At 49.8% G+C, this 19,223-nt stretch overlaps 1 protein-coding gene and 1 pseudogene across 1 annotated transcript; both read left to right on the top strand.

The window, feature by feature from the left end:
• Positions 1-6,738: 6,738 nt before the first annotated feature.
• LOC147083660 (histone H1-like) lies at positions 6,739-9,180 on the top strand (annotated as a pseudogene).
• Positions 9,181-14,509: 5,329 nt separating this feature from the next.
• Positions 14,510-14,971, top strand: LOC147083659 (histone H3). The gene has a single exon (XM_085980130.1). The coding sequence runs from the start codon at positions 14,535-14,537 to the stop codon at positions 14,943-14,945; it is 411 nt and encodes a 136-aa protein (XP_085836256.1). The 5' UTR covers positions 14,510-14,534; the 3' UTR covers positions 14,946-14,971.
• Positions 14,972-19,223: the final 4,252 nt, after the last annotated feature.

Genomic DNA, 19,223 nt, shown 5'->3' with positions numbered 1-19,223 from the left:
GGCTACGGGGATAGAGCGGGGGAATGGGACTAACTGAATTGCTCTACCGAGAGTCGGCATGGACTCGATCGGCCGTACGGATGCCTTCTGTGCCGTTATGAATCTATGACTATGACACTATGGAAACCGAGTTGAGGGCCTGTGTAGTTAACAGAATGCCACAGAGCGCGGATCCTGATGTACCTGAAGGAGCGACTATGTATCTCGTAATCACCAGCAACACGGTTCTGGAGAACTCAATGCGTCGAAACAAAATAACCGATTTTTGAAATGTGTTCTTTCACACTTCTCACCTGGTGCCCGCAATAGATGCACTTTGTGAACTAAAGCAGCAATGATTTGAAAGAGCGAGGTGATTTACTTTCTATGTTAACTTACACTGTACAAACACAGCCCGAGAATGGCCTCTCCCTTCCCCCACTCACTCCATGTTCCGGAAATATTTCCTGCTTCAATCTGTCTTGTACAAACAGCCCCGAATGCCGCTGAACAGTCCCAGTGCGACGAGCTGCTGTGAGGAGGCTGCTGTTTGCTCCCTTACTCGGGCCCGTGATATCTCCACTTTCTGATGTGTTCAGCGATCATCAGCCGAGCACAGAGGAAACGGTCCCCGCTGGCAGAGCTGCGGAGGGGAGCTCGCAGGTCCCTTCCTGTCGCTTTAAGCACTGTGCTGGAGAGGGGGAGGAGAAGGCAAGTGTTTATCACGCATGCTCAGACCTCTCTCCTGAGGCAAATTAAAAGAAGCAACAGCAACAACAACTTGAATTTATAAAGCACATTTAAATGAATAAATCGTCCCAATGACCTTGACAGGAGCGTTATCAAAGAAGCATTGTCACCGAAACAGATAAGGATATATTAGGAGAGGAGGAAGCGACACTGGACACACGTCAGTTGCTGCCGGTGAGTGTGAGAGCGACGCGAATCCTGTCCCTTTGAGCGATTTGATTCCGCCTACTGTATGGAAGGATGGAGAGGAACAGGCTCTGTCAATCTCTGATACTGAACTGCTGGTGAGTGGGGAGTTTAATCCGTCTCTGCCTGTCTCCGCTGGGTGAGTAGGTGACAGATACCAGTCAAGTTCCCGAGCCTGTGTGACTGTCACCCCCTGTGTCTGTCTCTGTGCCTTGTGATGTGCCTCAATGAATCCGAGAGTCAACGTTAACGGAGCCAAACTAGGCTTTTATTAACTCAGAAAGTAATACAGTGGAGAAGTGTCTCTCATCCAGAGATCTGCTGTACTGCCTGTGAGACACGCTGGGGCCTGCTTAATTAGGGGCCAGGTATGGGCGGAGCCCTACACACAATACAATACAGGTAAGGAAATGAAACTGAAACTAAACTCCCCTGCTTGCCACAGTCACAGGCACAATCAAACACAGAGAATACAGAGTGCCTGATGAATGGTATATTTCATCACATTCACCCCTTCTACAGAGTTAGTCTGTTCGGGGGTTTGATAGTCCTCTGTGACCGACGTAGTTGTTGTGGTGCCGCGGGTGTCGGCTGGGTGTCCCCGGTGGCCTCCTGGGTCTCTGCCGAGGGCGCCTCCAGGGTTGTTGAAGGGTTAGTTGGTGGGGGCACCATTGGTCGATGTTCTTCCGGGGGCGATGAAAGGATAGTGGGTGGGTAAGAGTTGCTGTGATCGTTGTTGCTGTTGTTGTCGTGGTTGTTGTCATTACCAGCTGGGGCGACGTCTTTTATGGACACGGTGTCCTCCCTTCCGTCGGCGTGCCAGACATACGCGTATTGGGGTTTGGCGTGGAGTAGGTGCACTGACTCCACGAGAGGGTCTGCCTTGTGGCCCCTCACATGCCTTCGTACAAGTACCGGACCTGGGTTGGAGAGCCATGTCGGCATGGATACGCCTGAGGTGGATTTCCAGGGAAAGACAAACATCTGTTTATGAGGCGTGACATTAGTGGCAGTACACAATAGCGAATGTATCGAATTGAGCACATCTGGGAGGACTTCCTGCCAGCGGGAGATAGGGAGGCCCTTGGTCCTGAGAGCTAGAGTGACTGCTTTCCATACTGTCCCATTCTCTCGCTCCACCTGGCCATTACCCTGGGGGTTGTAGCTGGTGGTACGGCTCGTGGCGATCCCCCTGGACAGCATGTACTGGCGTAGCTCTTCACTCATGAAGGACACCCCCTATCCGTATGGATGCAGATCGGCATACCGAACAGGCAGAACAGGCTGTTGAGGCATTTAATGACCGTGGCGCTGGTCATGTCTGGGCAGGGGAAGGCGAATGGAAATGGGAGTATTCGTCCACAATGTTCAGGAAGTAAACATTGCGGTCGACTGACGGGAGGGGGCCCTTGAAATCTAAGCTGAGCTGCTCAAAGGGCCGTGTAGCTTTGATTAAGTGGGCTCTATCTGGGCGGTAGAACCGAGGCTTGCACTCAGCGCAAGTGCGGCAGTTCCTGGTCAGAGACCGAACTTCCTCACTCGAGTAGGGTAAGTTGTGGGACTTTATGAAGTGGAACAGCCGTGTGACCCCTGGGTGGCAGAGGTCGTTGTGGAGGGTCTGTAGCCGATCCCCGGTGGCGCTGGCACACATCCCTCGTGAGAGGGTGTCGGGGGATTCGTTAAGGGCCCCTGGCCGGTAAATGATGTCATACTCGAAGGTGGAGAGCGCGATCCGCCACCTGAGAATCTTATCATTTTTAATCTTCCCCTTCTGTTTATTATTAAACATAAACGCTACCGACCGCTGGTCGGTAAGTAGGGTGAAGCGTTTGCCGGCTAGATAGTGGCGCCAGTGGCGCACTGCCTCCACGATAGCTTGGGCCTCCTTTTGCACGGAGGAGTGTCTGATCTCGGGCCCTTGGAGGGTCCTCGAGAAGAAAGGAACGGGCCGCTCCGCCTGGTTGAGGGTGGCCGCCAAGGCAAAGTCAGACGCATCACTTTCCACTTGAAAGGGAGTGTTCTCATCCACTGCCTGTAGCGTGGCCCGTTCAATATCCCGCTTAATGCTTTTGAAGGCGGCGTGGGCCTCAGCAGAGAGCGGAAAAGAGGATGCTTTCAAGAGGGGGCGGGCTTTGTCGGAGTAGTTGGGGACCCATTGGGCATAATAAGAAAATAACCCCAGGCACCCTTTCAGGGCTTTGGGAGTGTTGGGCAGGGGGAGCCCCCGTAGGGGGCGCAATCGGTCGGGGTCTGGTCCGATTTCCCCATTCTCCACCACGCTGCCTAGTATGCAGAGGCACGTGGTGTTGAAAATGCACTTGTCCTCGTTGTAAGTGAGGTTGAGGTTTTGTGCGGTTTTCAGGAACCTCTCGAGGTTCGAGTCGTGATCCTGCTGGTTGTGACCGCAGATGTTGATGTTGTCGAGGTAGGGGAAGGTTGCCTGCAAGTGGTGGTCATCGACCATGTGGTCCATCTCCCTCTGGAAGACCGAGACCCCATTCGTCACCCCAAAGGGGACTCTGAGGAATTGGCAGAGGTGTCCGTTCGCCTCGAAGGTAGTGTACGGGCGGTCCTCTGGTCTGATAGGGAGCTGGTGGTATGCTGACTTGAGGTCGATGGTGGAGAACACCCAGTATTGGGCAATTTGGTTCACCATTTCTGATATGCGGGGTAGCGGGTAGGCGTCTAGTTAGGTGTACATGTTGATCGTTTGGCTATAGTCGATCACCATCCATTTCTTCTTGCTACCCCTCACCACCACCACTTGGGCACGCCATGGGCTGTTGCTGCATTCAATAACGCTCTCCCTCAGCAGCCTCTCCACGTCAGTCGCGATAAACTGCCTGTCCTCCCAGCTGTACCTCCTGCTTTTGGTCACTATTGGCCGGCAGTTGGGAGTAAGGTTCGCGAATAGCGAAGGCGGCTTTACCTTCAGGGTAGCCAGACCGCACACTGTGAGGGGCGGCTGGGACCCACCGTAATTGAGCATGATGCTTTGGTGGTGGCACTGGAAATCCAGGCCCAAGATCACGCTCGCACATAGACTCTTCATGATTAGTAATTTAAAAATATCGTATACAGTTCCGTTAACGGACAATTGTACCACGCAGTAACCCATAATGGTCGATGTCTGGGTTTTATCAGCCATAGAGATGGTGCCCCGAGCAGGGCCCACCGTTAGAGAGAGTTGTTGTGCTAGTTCAGGGTGGATAAAACTCTCCGTGCTTCCACTGTCAATTAAACATTTAACCCCGCACCCGTTTACCTCGATGTCCACCATTGATTTGGATAGCGGGTGCGGTCTGGTCTGGTCCACTGTGACCGATGCCACTGTACGGCCCTGATCAAGACAAGATGGCGTCCATGCTGTCTGCTCACAAGATGGTGGATCCCACGAGGTCAGGCAAGATGGCGTCCAAGATGGCCGCTCCCATGGCGCACACGCGGCGGTGGTGGGTTTTCCAGCGGGGTTCCCTCTGCACACCTTCCCGAAGTGCCCCTTCTTACCGCACTTAAAGCAGGTGGTGCCTTTCGCCGGGCACAGGTTTCTGGTGTGCTTCGGCTGCCCGCAGAAGTAGCAGTTGGGGCCCCGATGCATCACGGCTGTCGTAGGGCTTCTGGGGGGAGAGCGGGGCCCCGACGGTGTCGGGCTGCCGGGCGGGGAAGATGCCTTCCAAGATGGCGGCACCCTTGGTGCACACGTGGCGGCGTGGGCGGCGCGGGCTGAAGAGTAGGCGTCCGAGTTTCTCTGGGCCACATCCAGGGATCGCGCTGTGTCCACAGCCTGTTTCAGGTCCAATCCCATTTTTTCCAGTAGTCTCTGCCGGATGTAAGTGGAGCTGAGGCCTGTGATAAAGGCATCATGAACAAGCTCGTCAGTGTACACTGCGGCTTTTACATCTTGGCACTTGCAGTCTTTGCCCAGTGTTTTCAGGGTGACTAGGAACTCATCCAGCGATTCCCCAGGTCGCTGTGTGCGAGTAGCGAGCAGATGCCTAGCCTAAACCTCGTTCGTAGGCTGCTGGTAATGCGCCTTTAGGATGTCGCAGGCGGCCGGGTACATGTCGGCGTCTTGGATGACGGGGTAAACCCGGTGGCTTACCCAATTCCGCAGGATTCTGAGTTTCATACTTTCAGCGTCCGTAGCGTCTGTGATGGCTGTGGAATTATCCAGGAAGAATTCCATACACTTCAAGCAGTGTCCAAATCGTGCTGATTTGTCCGAAGCATGCGGGTCCAAATCCAAACGTTCGGGTTTCAAGAGTTGATCCATTGCATTGAAAATTGAGTTAATAAAATTGATGTGCCTCAATGAATCCGAGACTCAATGTTAACGGAGCAAAGCAAGGCTTTTATTAAGTCAGAAAGTAATACACAGTGGAGAAGTGTCTCTCATCCAGAGATCTGCTGTACTGCCTGTGAGACACGCTAGGGCCTGCTTAAGTAGGGGCCAGGTATGGGCGGAGCCCTACACAAAATACAATACAGTTAAGGAAATTAAACTGAAACTAAACTCCCCTGCTTGCCACAGTCACAGGCACAATCAAACACAGAGAATACAGAGTGCCTGATGAATGGCATATTTCATCACACCTTGTGTACAGGATCAAACCTCAGTCCCTCTATCCCCCAGCCCTGCCTGTTATATCCGGATCGATGCTGAACCTCTCAGTTTTCGCTCTATTGAAACCGAGTTCAGGGTATGTGTGGTGAACAGAATGTCTCACTATTTCTGTGAATAATACTATGATCTAAAGACAGGCCAGACTCGACACAGCCAAACTGTGACACGTCCCTGCCCCTAAATCTCGGTAACAGAGAGTGCGTGGACCGCCTGGCTCAGAGTACGAACATTAAGACTGATACAGTCTCTCTGCCTCTCTCTCTGGTTGCTGTCTCTGGGTGTTGAGAATGGAATGCACAGGACACCAGTTGCTATGTTCTGTTCCTCAATTTCGGAGAGAGACAGAGTGGTGGTGAGATCATAATTTCTATTTTCATATAAATCAAACATATTTCTGCCTGCGAACAATATAATACCTTCAAACCAGATATGGGTGAACACAGCCAGAGCTGTGATTGGCTCCTGCCCCTGAATCTGGGGAACAGACACTGTGAGGAGCGCCGGCCTCAGAGTGTTTAACACTGACTGAGCTGGGAAACTGCAACTAACCCCGAGAATCGGCAGCACAGGCCGAGCGGAGAGGAAAACCTTTCCTGTGAACTGTAAATCTGGGAACAGATTGTGTTGTGAATGAGCAGAGTGAACATTGTGTCAGCGAGTGTGTTAAAGGGGCGGGTGGGTTAGAATAGTGTCACTGTGTTTGTGTGTCCACTCTCATCGCCGGATTTCAGAGACCCTCTTGTGTAAAATTTAAAGATTTCCCTGTCATAGGATCGCCCTGCTCCCCTGCTCAGCCCTGAAGTGGGAATTAAACGTGAAGTTTTAGTTGATCTCAAATTTCAGTCGACAAACAGCGAACATTTCCGCGATTGGGTGAGAGAGCGCGATCAGTGCAGCAATGAAAGGGCTTTAAATCGAAATTGTTGTCTTGAATTCTGATCAAACTTTCTCGACAGCAAACATCCCAGTCTTCCAGACAGAAAGAGGCCAATCTGGGAATGTGGAGTGCCCGAGTTTAATTGGAATCGGAGAGTTAATAAGGACAGAGAAACACAGAGAGGCTGGAGGGGCCGGCAGCTGGCAGCAGGATGTCTCCGCCCCGTCCGCTCGCTGCCTATAAGTAGCTCTGTGCCGCCGCCTCTCGTCTCATTTCTGACCCAGCTCTGACTGTCAGAGAGATTTTCTACAGAATCGCGGACATGACTGAGACCGCAGCCGCCGAAACGGCTCCTTCTGCCGCCGCCGCTCAAACCAAGGCTCCCAGCAAGAAGAAGAAGGCGGCTCCCCGCTCCAAGCCTACCGGTCCCACGTTGGGCGAACAGATCCTCAAGGTTGTGGCGAGTGGCAGCGATCGCAAGGGGATGTCCCTGGCGGCGATAAAGAGGGCTCTGTCTGCCAACGGCGTCGATGCGCTGAGGCAGCGTTCACTGATCAATTTAAGTATCAAGAGGAAAGTGGAAAACGGCTTCCTGGAGCAGACCAAGGGCACGGGCGCCGCGGGCTCCTTCAGGCTCGCTAAGAAGGAACCCCAGCGGAAAGAGGGAAAGAAGGTGAAGAAACCAGCAGCCATGAAATCTGCAGCCAATTAACCAGCAGCCAAGAAATCTCCAGCCAAGAAACCAGCAGCCAAGAAATCTCCAGCCAAGAAACCAGCAGCCAAGAAAACGATCACCATGAAAGCAGCAACGTCAAAAAAGACAGCGAAAGCGGCGGCTGGGAAGAAGGCGGCGGCGAAGAAGCCCAAGAGCCACAAGAAGGCTAGAGGCGGAATGGTGAAGGCGGCCAAGAAGGTGGAAAAACCCAAGGCCAAGCCCAAATCAGCAAAGCCTCAGAAAGCAGCGCCCAAAAGAAAATAAAAAGGACAACTTGTAAACATCTGAACCCAAAGGCTCTTCTTAGAGCCACCCACGTCTTTCCAAAAAGAGCTGATCACGGAATCAGATTGTAGTGTATGTACCTTTAAGAGGAACGATATTTTTGAAGCCTCTGTATACTGTAGTACCAGTAGTAACCACTCGGGTATATAAGCCTGTATAGCTCTTGTGTAGTTAATTCACCTCCAGACTTTGTTCAGTAAACACTTGTTAAATCAACTCCTGCATTCTGTGTCTCCATTAACACACGGATCTAACAGTGGCGATGAGTTAGAAACGAACTTACCTGCAATGCGGCAGCACCTCAAGGAGATCGATTCCTCAGACAAAGGTCGAAGCCAGAGGCAAGAAAAAAGAAAGGGAAGCTGTGGTTTCACCAGCTAAACTGGCTGGTGGCAGGTAGTGCACTGATACTTCCTGGGCTGCGGCGGGCGAGAGCTCGATCGGATTGCTCTGCAACGGGGCCGGGCAGCGAGTTGGGAAGCAGAAGGAAGGAGAGAGAGAGGGTGGAGCACTCAGGGCGCGGCCAGTGCTGCAAAGCAGGTCAGCGTTCAGACCAAGCAGAGGGAGGGGAAAGTCCCAGAGAGTCCGCTCCACGATGGGAACGGTGCTCCAAGTAATGGAGAAACTATTGAAGAGATATATATAAAAATTTTTTTTTTTAATAGCAATACCACGAAAAGCTGCAGGTCGCAACGGGAACCGAGGAGAACAGCGGTGGCAGCAGCCGCAGAAAAGCACGGGAGGCGCCATTTTGATCCATGGGGACAGAGGAAAAGCGCGGGAAGCGCCATTTTAGATTTTCCAGATGCCGAAGACTGGCAATATTACTGCTTTCGATACTGATATAGAAGATTGGACCACATATGTGGAAAGAGTAGAGGTATATTGCAAGGCGAATGAAGTAGCGGATGATAAAAAGGCATCGGTACTTCTAAATCTGATGGGCGCAAGGACATACGGGCTGTTATGAAACTTGATCACTCCAGCCAAACCGATGGACAAGAATTTTAAGGAGATTGTTGATACCTTACAGGAGCACTTAAACCCAACACCGCTGCTGATAGCGGAACGATTCAAATTCTTCAGGAGGAATCAGCACAAGAATGAAAGTAATGCTGATTAACTCACTGAATTACGAAAGCTGTCAAAGCACTGCCAATTCGGGGCAGGACTGGCAGATTCTCTACGAGACAAATTCGTCTGTGGTCTCCTAAGTGAAGGAACACAGAAAAGACTACATTCTGAGAAAAATTTGACACTGGACAAGGCTTTCAGTGTGGCTGTATCATATGAAGCAGCAGCAAGAGGAGCTGCAGAGATACAGCAAAAGCCACAAGACTTCGGCACCCATGAAATGACACGGGGTTTCGAGAGATGTTATCGCTGCGGCAGATCCACCCATTACCAGAAAGACTGCTGGTTCAAGGACAAAGCATGCAGTCAATGTGGAAAGATGGGACACATTGCACGTGTATGCAGATCTGGAAAGAAATCCGCTGACAGTAAAAATGTCAATAAGGAAAAGTACAGAATGGTACAAATGATGACCGACAGTAGCTCCGAAGACCAGAAGAGCGATAGCGACTCCGGAAACAAGAGACTAAGCTGTCTCAAATTACATAATGTAATTGCCAAAGAAGATTACCAGACCATTTGGGTTACCCTCACGATAGCGGGGTCCCCAGTCAAAATGAAGCTAGATGCAGGATCAACTCTGACCATCATGAGTCAACAGGATTACGAGCGGCTATTTCCGCATATACCTTTGAAAGACACATCCATTATCTTGAAGGCATATATGGGGCAGAAAGTATACCCCAGAGGGAAAATAAGGGTGCCTGTTGTATACAATGGCAAGGAAATACAGAAGTTGTATTTATACGTTCTGCAAGATGGTGGTCCACCATTGTTGGGACGTGAATGGATCAGAAAGATACGTTTAGACTGGCACTCCATTCAGGCACTGACGGTGACTAGTAAGAAAAAAAACGATGATGACGTCATAACTGGATGACGCCAAAGAAGTGTTTCAACAGGAACTAGGATCCCTGAAAGGCACCACCGCCTCAATAAAAGTGGAAGATGCGGCAATTCCCAAGTTTTTTAAGGCAAGGCCGGTGCCATACACAATTCGTCCAGCCGTCGAGGCAGAGCTGGAGAATTTGAAAAAAGCAGGCGTGTTATACAAGGTAGATTGGAGTGAGTGGGCAACACCCATTGTCCCGGTCATGAAGAAAATGTTGAATAATGATAAATCTGAAGAAGAGAGAAAAATTTGCATCTGTGGGGACTTCAAGGTGACTGTAAACCCGGTTCTTCACACGGTACAGTATCCTCTTCCGAGGATAGAAGATATTTTCGCCTCACTATCCGGAGGGAAACGTTTCACCAAAATTGACTTAGCACAGGCATATCTACAGATGGAGGGTGAGGAGGCCTCTAAAAAGTATCTCACGATAAACACACACAAAGGCCTGTACCAGTACAATCGACTGGTTTTCGGAGTGGCATCAGCTCCGGCTACCTGGCGAAGAGCTATGGAGCAAGTGCTGCAAGGGATTCCGGGAACTCAATGCTACCTAGACGACATCCTTGTAACAGGAGAAAACGACAACGAGCCCCTTGCCAATTTGGAGCAGGTGCTCACAAGGCTGAGAGAACGGGGCCTACAAGCAATTCGCCCCAAGTGCGAATATTTCCAGAAACAAATATCATATTGTGACCATGTCATTAACGAAGAAGGGTTGCATAAGTCACCTGTATAAATTGAAGTGGTCGTAAGGGCCCCAGCGCCTGAAAATGTCTCACAATTAAGGTTGTTCCTGGGATTAGTAAATTACTATCATAAATTTTTACCGAACTTGTCGATGGCTCTGCACCCTCTTAACGCACTGCTACAAACGGGAGTAGTTTGGAAATGGAGCGAAGACAGTAAACGTGCCTTCCATAAATGCAAGGCTTGATCATGTCCAGGGAAGTGTTGGCTCATTACAACCCATCACTGCCAATCCGATTGGCATGCGATGCATCTCCTTATGGCATGGGAGCGGTATTATCGCATAGATTCCCTGATGGCTCGGAGCGGCCGATAGCTTTTGCGTCACGCTCATTGAACTCAGCTGAGCGTAACTATGCCCAGATCGACAGGGAGGCACACAGCCTGGTGTGGGGGGTGAAGAAATTCAACCATTACCTACACGGACAAAAATTTACCTTGTTGACTGACCATCAACCCCTCATCTCCATATTCAACCCTAAAAAGGGCGTTCCCATTATGACAGCGCAAAGGCTACAGAGGTGGTCCCTTTTCCTAGGGGCACACCAATATGACATAGAATACAAAGGAACAAAACAGCATGGGAATGCTGACGGGTTATCGCGCCTACCGTTGCCAATGGTGGAAGAGGCACCTACAGTGGACCCAGTGGAGATGTTCCACTTGACCATAGTGGAATGTCTACCGGTGACAAATTCTACCATTGAAAAGGAAACGCGAAATGTCCCGATTCTCTCACGAGTCTACGATTTAACGGTGAAGGGATGGCCAGCACATGGCGAACCACTGTTGCCAGCATTCTCACAAAGAAGAGAACAGCTGTCAGTGTGCCGAGGAACCTTGATGTGTGGATCCAGATTGGTGATCCCACCCAAACGCAAGGATAGAGTGCTAAAGGAGCTTCACGAGGGGCATCTGGGTGGAGTGAAAATGAAGAACTTAGCCAGAGCGTTTGTGTGGTGGCCAGGTATCGATGGAGACATCGATGAAATGACCAAGAGCTGTCTAGGATGCCAGAAGGTCCAAAACGCCATGGCAAAGAGTACATATCGACTTTGCTGGTCCATTTATGGACTCAATGTTCTTAATCGCGGTGGATGCACACTCCAAGTGGCCGGAGGTAATAAAGATGTCCTCCACCACCACGGAAAGAACCATAACAGTATTAAGGACCATATTCGCCAGGAATGGGCTGCCTCAACAGATCTGTTCTGATAATGGACCGCAATTTGTATCCGAAGAATTCAGGAATTTCTTAAATAACAATGGGGTTAAGCACAACACGTCCGCCTCATACCATCCCGCCACCAATGGATTGGCTGAAAGGCTTGTCTTGTTTGCGTACAGGAATGCAACACATGTGGTTCCAAACCAAACCCCCGCCATGATGTTTTTCAATAGAAGCCTAAGATGCCGGCTGGATTTGGTCAAGCCAAACGTCAGAAGGGATGTAGAGAACCGGCAGTTTCAAAGCATGAATGAAAGGCAAACTAGAACCTTCCAGTTAGGTCAACCAGTTTTGGCCCGGGACTACCGTACCGAGAAATTGCAGCCTGGAACTATTTGCACACGACGAGGACCATTGATGTATACCATGGACATTGGAGAAAGCATAATAAGGCGCCATGCTGACCAGATCATAGAGTCATCCGAAAAAGGACAACCTACACCACAACTCTATACACCTAGTGATGAAGCAGAGATACCCATAGTATCTACCTCCGATCCGGTGATACTGGAACCAGATGAATCCGACACTGGCATTGAAGCCGAATCGACCTTGCCAAAAGAACCCACTACACCACCGAGGCGTTATCCGGACCGAGTCAGGAAGCCTCCAGAGAGACTGAATTTGTAATTGATTAACTTCAGCAAATGTGTATATTATTGTTCTTGTAAAAATGTTATTTAATGATTACTTAAAATGTTATGTACTATTTATCTAAAAGGGGAGGGATTGTAGTGTATGTACCTTTAAGAGGAACTATGTTTTTGAAGCCCCTGTATACTGTAGTACCAGTAGTAACCACTCGGGTATATAAGCCTGTATAGCGTCTTGTGTAGTTAGTTCACCTCCAGACTTTGTTCAGTAAACACTTGTTAAATCAACTCCTGCATTCCGTGTCTCCATTAACACATGGATCTAACACAAATGATCCATGTCGCGGGGCCGGGCTCAGATTCCCGATTGAAATCATTTCAAATGAACCGCGGCTCCCTGGTGACTCGCTGACATTCGCTGCACCCACCCCTGCTCCAGTGTCTGCAATAAAACACAGAGAATGGGATGTCCGGGCCGGGCCTCACTCTAACTGGGGGTGGGGTGTTCAGCTCCAGTCTCAGGTTATGGTCATTTTCAGGGGTTCACAGGTTCAGGGTGAGAGTCTCTGTGAGACGGTGACACTGGCGGAGATACCGCGCGTCACAACTCAAACCCCAACACATGAGATTCTCCAAATCACCTGGAATAAAGTGTTTGTAAACTGCGGAACCCGTCTGTGAGGGGAGATGGAATAAGGTCAGAGATTGACATGGAAGGAGACGGGATGACTTGTGATCGAAGGGACTGTATATAGGCGGGAATATTACTGATAGTTAATTGTAACAGGACCTTATTTAAAAAGCTTCAGGTTTCAGGAAACCCTTGAATATAAAGTCCGAGTCTGTAAGGGTTTGTGCGGAGCGCTGGGTTTCCGTTCTACTGTCGATAAACGGTTTGAAATTGGCGGTTGCAGAAAGCTGGAGGTGGAGCTGAAAGATCAGAGGCCGCTCTCTGCCCTGTCTGTCACTCTTGAAATTGTCTCCTCCCCTCCCGCTCTCTCTGTTCAATCTCTCACTCTGTATCCTCCCCTCCCCGCCTCTCTCACTCTGCGCTTTCTCAGTCAGGTCGGAGTCGGCTGTATATAAGAGCAGCCAGAAGCCTTTCGTTTTTCATTCAGCAGAAATTTGACTGAAGAATCATCATGACTGGACGCGGTAAAGGAGGCAAAGGACTTGGCAAAGGCGGAGCCAAGCGGCACCGTAAAGTGCTCCGTGACAACATCCAGGGCATCACCAAACCAGCCATCCGCCGCCTGGCTCGCCGTGGCGGTGTCAAGCGGATCTCGGGTCTGATCTACGAGGAGACCCGCGGGGTGCTGAAGGTTTTCCTGGAGAATGTGATCAGGGATGCGGTCACATACACTGAGCACGCCAAGCGTAAGACGGTCACTGCCATGGATGTGGTGTACGCTCTGAAAAGGCAGGGCCGCACTCTCTATGGATTCGGCGGCTGAACAACTCGACTCTTTTTACCAAACACAACACAAAAGGCTCTTCTAAGAGCCACCCAACGCCTCACAGAGAGAGCAGTGACCTTGCGACGGGAGCGGGGTTAGATTGTGGTCAGAAATAGATTGTAGCCAGAAATATTAGAAACGGATTGCGCTGCGTTGTGGATTTTGGAATTTCCGAATTTAGCTTTCGGTTGCACCAAGGTTCGAGAGGTTTATTTGCCCAGACGGCACATTCTCTCCTCAGTGAAAAGCCACATCACATCTATACATTTGTTCATTGTCTTGTACTGTAATGATTATAATTGTAATAATCAGCAGGCTGGTCGGGCCTTCGTTCTGTTATTCTGCGTTCACCGTCACACATTCCTTGAGATGTTCTATGAACAGGTTTAATTTGTCAGCCTCTGAACTGTAACCGGCGGCAAGAAATCTCCATTCAGCAATCTAAAATGTGCCGAGTATCAGGTCTCTCACTGCACAGTTCCCGAATGACAGATTCTTGGCCAAGGCCCTTCTCACAGGCTCCACGGGGACAGAGAGAAGCGACTGATTTCTGATCCTCTCCCCTGAAAGCGGCGGCTAACCTCACAATGGGACGGGCGGAGGGAAATTCTGAATTGGCTGGAGAGGAGAGGTGAGAGGAATCGAGTGGAAGAGCGGGAGATTGGCGCGGGTTCCTTTCCCCGCTCCTGTCAGCATCAACAGCCCAGAGGGAGAAGGGCCCTAAAGCACCAAGCCCAGGAAGGTACATTTAAAACCTTCAATGATTCCGGCAATGATCCTTTCAATTTGTGCAGAATACAATCGATTTGTGTCAAAAAGGTTATTTCCTGCACTAAAATTGGCGGGCGTTTTGAAATGGGCGATTAATCCCAGCTCAGCCAATCGGGGCCTGAGATTCCAGCGTTTCATTGACTGGTCAGAATTGGGATGAAAGTGTCTGGGCGACGGTCTCCAGCCAATCACTGCTCGGGGCGGTCCCTCACTGAGTATAACAAGGCGGACACACAGCAGATTCCGCATTAACAGTCTATGTGTTCCAGATTGTGCTGAGATCGGTTCAGAAAATGGCCAGGACCAAGCAGACAGCGCGCAAATCGACCGGAGGCAAAGCTCCTCGCAAACAGCTGGCGACCAAAGCGGCCCGGAAGAGCGCTCCAGCTACGGGCGGAGTAAAGAAGCCCCATCGCTACAGACCCGGCACTGTGGCTCTGAGGGAGATCCGCCGTTACCAGAAATCCACCGAGCTGCTGATCCGCAAACTGCCCTTCCAACGCCTGGTGCGGGAGATCGCTCAGGACTTCAAGACCGACCTGCGTTTCCAGAGCTCGGCCGTCATGGCCCTGCAGGAGGCCAGCGAGGCTTACCTGGTGGGGCTCTTTGAGGACACCAACCTGTGCGCCATCCACGCCAAGCGAGTCACCATCATGCCCAAAGATATCCAGCTGGCTCGCCGCATCCGCGGGGAGCGCGCCTAAACTCACTGCCCGGCTCCAGATTTTAGCACCAGATACAACAACGGCTCTTTTAAGAGCCACCAAATCAGCAAAGGAAAGAGCTGCGATCGGCGCAAGGCAAATTGGTCTGTGCACACACCGTGCAGGTCTTGTGTTAATGTAACAGGGGATTTATAGTGGGGGCAGTGAATATCTGAAGGTGCGTTTATGAACTAGGTTGAAATGTGAGTGAGCTGCCCAATAGACTGAATGAACTCGCCCAGTGTGAGTCGGAAACTATGTAATTTCTGATAGTAAATTGATCCAACTTCACATACTGGGATAGATCCGAGAGAACGAGGTGTCTGAAGTCTGACTCTCACCTTTAAAGCCAGCTCTTAATGCGGGGACAGGCGGGAACTTTAGATACTATTGGAAATATTTTAAATTAACCAGAGCTCCAATTCTGGTTCGATTCTGCCAATTACAAGGGGAAATGTTTGTATGGTTCCGGATGTATATATTTCTCCCTATGGAATTATTGTCCCAATAACGAACGGTAAGCCCATCCACCGCTCACTCACTTTCTACTCGGTTCTAAACATCCGCTCATATTCGGCTCTCCCAATAACATGTTCATTGAGTGCCGGTCTCATGTTCGGGTTCCGTGTGTTTTGTTTTACTCTGAAGCCAGACCTTCTCTATATTGAATCACCGATCTGAATATTCGCTCACAGCAAGCCCGCCAGTGTTTGTAGATCTAGGTTTCTACATGCTCGACAGTGTCCTGTTTATAGCCGAAAATGTTTGAACAGTAACCAGCATTCACAGATAAAGTGGGTGGCTCTGAAAAGAGCCTTTGGGTTATTAGATTGAATCTTGTCCGCTTTACTTGCTCTTGGAGCTGGCAGTGCTGGTTTTCTTGGGCAGCAGCACGGCCTGGATATTAGTCAGCACCCCGCCCTGAGCGATGGTCACCTTTCCCAGCAGCTTGTTGACCTCCTCTCATTGCGGATGGCCAGCTGCAGGTGTCTGGGGATGATGCGGGTCTTCTTGTTGTCGCGGGCCGCGTTGCCGGCCAGCTCCAGGATTTCAGCGGTCAGATACTCGAGCACAGCATCCATGTAGACCGGGGCTCCGGCACCCACACGCTCAGCGTAGTTGCCCTTTCGCAGGAGCCTGTGAACACGGCCCACAGGGAACTGCAGTCCGGCCCGGGATGAGCGAGACTTGGCCTTGGCCCGAGCTTTACCTCCGGTTTTTCCTCTTCCAGAAATTTCCACAATTGACTCCTTGAAAGAAAGAATGAAAATCTCCTCCCATATCTGCCCTTCTTATTCCTTCTGGAGGAATGCAGAGAGCGTACTTGTGATTGGTCGCTCTGTGGTGAATTTCATTGGTGCTTTGCGGTAACCAATCACAGTCTGCTTTTCCCGCCAATCAAAACAGGGCGGAAATAACTGCCTCAACAGTCAGACAGCCAACGATTTTTTAATTTCAAAAAGCCCGCCAATATTTTCCTGAACAAATTTACTCATAGCCAAGGAGTTCCAAATAATTCCTTGTGTCTTATTCCATCTCATCCGTGCAAATTCTAGGCTGTTACAATCAGGATTAATTCCGGGTTCAATATCGAAACTTCAGGGGCGGGATTAAATCCCCATTGATTCTGTAACGGGACACATTCCTGCTCAATCTTTGTAAAAGTGAGGATTCAGATTATCGATCGATCCTTTGCACGGGCGCTGCTGCAGGAGTGAAACTAGATCTGGGTGTCCTGCTGTGAGAAGAGAAGATGGGCAGAGTGATCAAACTGACCCCGTTCTGGTCTCTAAGAACCCCCATTCAGGGTCGTTACAATGCAGGAATTCTCGGGTTAATAAAATGATTGACCACAACTGGCATTCAAAAAATGAAAATGTTTTTATAGAGATTGAGGTGAATGAAATCAGAGTCTCCTCTCGAAAACAAGCTTTTAATTCGTCGGAAGGCGCTGCAAGTGAACGGGTCTGAGAGTAAAGTGAAAGAGCGATAAGGACCGTGTTTGTAGTTTACTGGACGGGAAATACAACAGCGACACTAAGGTCGATCAGGTCAGTGAAACTGCTTATCTGAAAAGACAAAGCTAAATCTACAGCTGGAACTTCAAACGTTCTCAAACACTCTTGTTACGGAAATAATTACAGTAAATTGAGCCTAAAGGGAGATGCGTTTGTGTAGCTCTTTCAGAGAGGTTGTGGGTGGCTCTTAAAAGAGCCGTTGTGCTTTGGGGTTGTTGTTTCAGGACAGCGTGCAGTTTTACTTGGAGCTGGTGTATTTGGTCACCGCCTTTGTCCCTTCCGACACGGCGTGCTTGGCCAGTTCCCCGGGCAGCAGCAGGCGCACGGCGGTCTGGATCTCCCGGGAGCTGATGGTGTGCCGCTTGTTGTAATGGGCCAGGCGGGAAGCCTCACCCGCGATGCGCTCGAAAATATCGTTCACAAAAGAGTTCATGATGCCCATGGCCTTTGAGGAGATGCCGGTGTCGGGGTGAACCTGCTTCATCACTTTGTAAATGTAGATGGAGTAACTCTCCTTCCTCGACTTTCTGCGCTTCTTGCCGCCCTTCGCTGCCGGTTTAGTGACCGTTTTCTTGGCGCCCTTCTTGGCAACTGTTTTCTTTTCATCAACCATTCTCAAACTCGAATTCAGGAACAAAATGACGCAAATCCGCTCCGCGCTCGGAATAAATAGGCTGCCCCCACAGTCCTATGCTAATGAGGGATGGGTGAAGGCAATGGTTGTGATTGGCTGGTGAAGAGTGATGTGAAATTGCATTGTTCTGCATCTCTCTGATTGGCTTCTTTATGTATCCAATCAGATTGAGTTGTTGTCACCAGCACGCCCCCTGCAGTCAGAAAGGTCATTGCAAGAGCATCTGTCCATTCACCATTTCCCAGACCATTATCCAGGGTCCCAAGCACTTCACAGAATCACAGAAACCCCACAGTGCAGATAGAGGCCATTTTGGCCCATCGAGCCTGCACCGACACATATCCCACCCAATCCCCGTAACCCCTACACCAACACATATTCCCACCCTATCCCCGTAACCCCACGTATTTAATCCCCCTAACACTAAGGGTCAATTTATCATAGCCAATCAACCTAACCCGCACATCTTTGGACTGTGGGAGGAAACCGGAGCACCCGGAGGAAACCCACGCAAACACGGGGAGAATGTGCAAACTCCACACAGACAGTCGCCCGAGGCCGGATTCGAACCCGGGTCCCTGGCGCTGTGAGGCAACAGTGCTAACCACTATGCCACCATGCTGGTTCCGGACGAGACAGCAATTTAGATGCACTTCTTCCAACCAGTGCACTATATTCACGTCTTGCGGTGTGGTCTCCGCCACTTTAGTTCAATATCTGATAGTCTCTAGTACTGTGAGTGTGTGTATTGGAATAGTTCTGTATTATTCAGTCTCTGGTGATTTATGTAAGAGTGGGAATCATTCTCAATCTCAATCTCTGTTACAGTATGTGAGTGTGGGATCCATTCGTTTCCTGTCCGTCACTGATACCATGTGTCAGTGTGGGATTCCATCTGTATCCGTCAGACTCTGGTACCGTGTGTCAGTGATGGGATTCATTCGAAATCTGTCATTCTCTGGTACTGTACGTGTGTGTGATATTAATTCTGTATCTGTCTGTCACTGGGATGTGCGAGTTTGAGATTCAGTCTTTATCTGTCATTCACTGGGATAGTGTGCATGTCTAAGATTAATTCTGGATCTGTCAGTCTCTGGTACTGAGTGTAGTGTGGGATTCATTCTGTGTCTGTCATTCAGTGGGACGTTGTGCAAGTCTAAGTCTAAGATGTCAGTCTCTGGTACTGAGTGTGAGTGTGAGATTCATTCTGTATTTGTCAGTCTCTGGGACTGCAGGTTAGTGTCGTATTAGTGCTGAATCTATCAGTCTATCGTACTGTCTTTCACCGAAGAATTCCGCATGTATCTGCTACTTACTCGGTTTATGAATGTGGGATTTGTCCTGCATCTATCAGACTCATGCACTTGATGTTAGTTTGAAATTAATTCCACTTCTGCTAGTATCTGCATCTGTATAAGAGTGTGGGACTGAATCTATCTGTAAATCGATTGTACTGCATGTGATTGTGGACTCACTCTGTATCTGCCAGGCCCTATGATGCTCTGTGTTACTGTAAGATTCATTCTCTCTCTGTCAGCCTCTGTTCTGTATGTGATTGTTAGAGTAATTATATATCTGTCAATCTCTGGTGCTGCATATGAGAGGGAGATTCATTCTATAACAATC

Source organism: Somniosus microcephalus, unplaced genomic scaffold, assembly GCF_052327205.1.
Source record: "Somniosus microcephalus isolate GS21.2 unplaced genomic scaffold, FLI_Smic_1.0 scaffold46, whole genome shotgun sequence".
Taxonomy (NCBI): Eukaryota; Metazoa; Chordata; class Chondrichthyes; order Squaliformes; family Somniosidae; genus Somniosus; species Somniosus microcephalus.
The sequence above is the reverse complement of the archived record's forward strand: the minus strand, read 5'-3'. Positions and strand labels throughout refer to the sequence as shown.

Bases quoted from the DNA above. Each gene is read 5' to 3' on its own strand.
- LOC147083659 (XM_085980130.1), top strand. From the start codon at position 14,535: ATGGCCAGGACCAAGCAGACAGCGCGCAAATCGACCGGAGGCAAAGCT.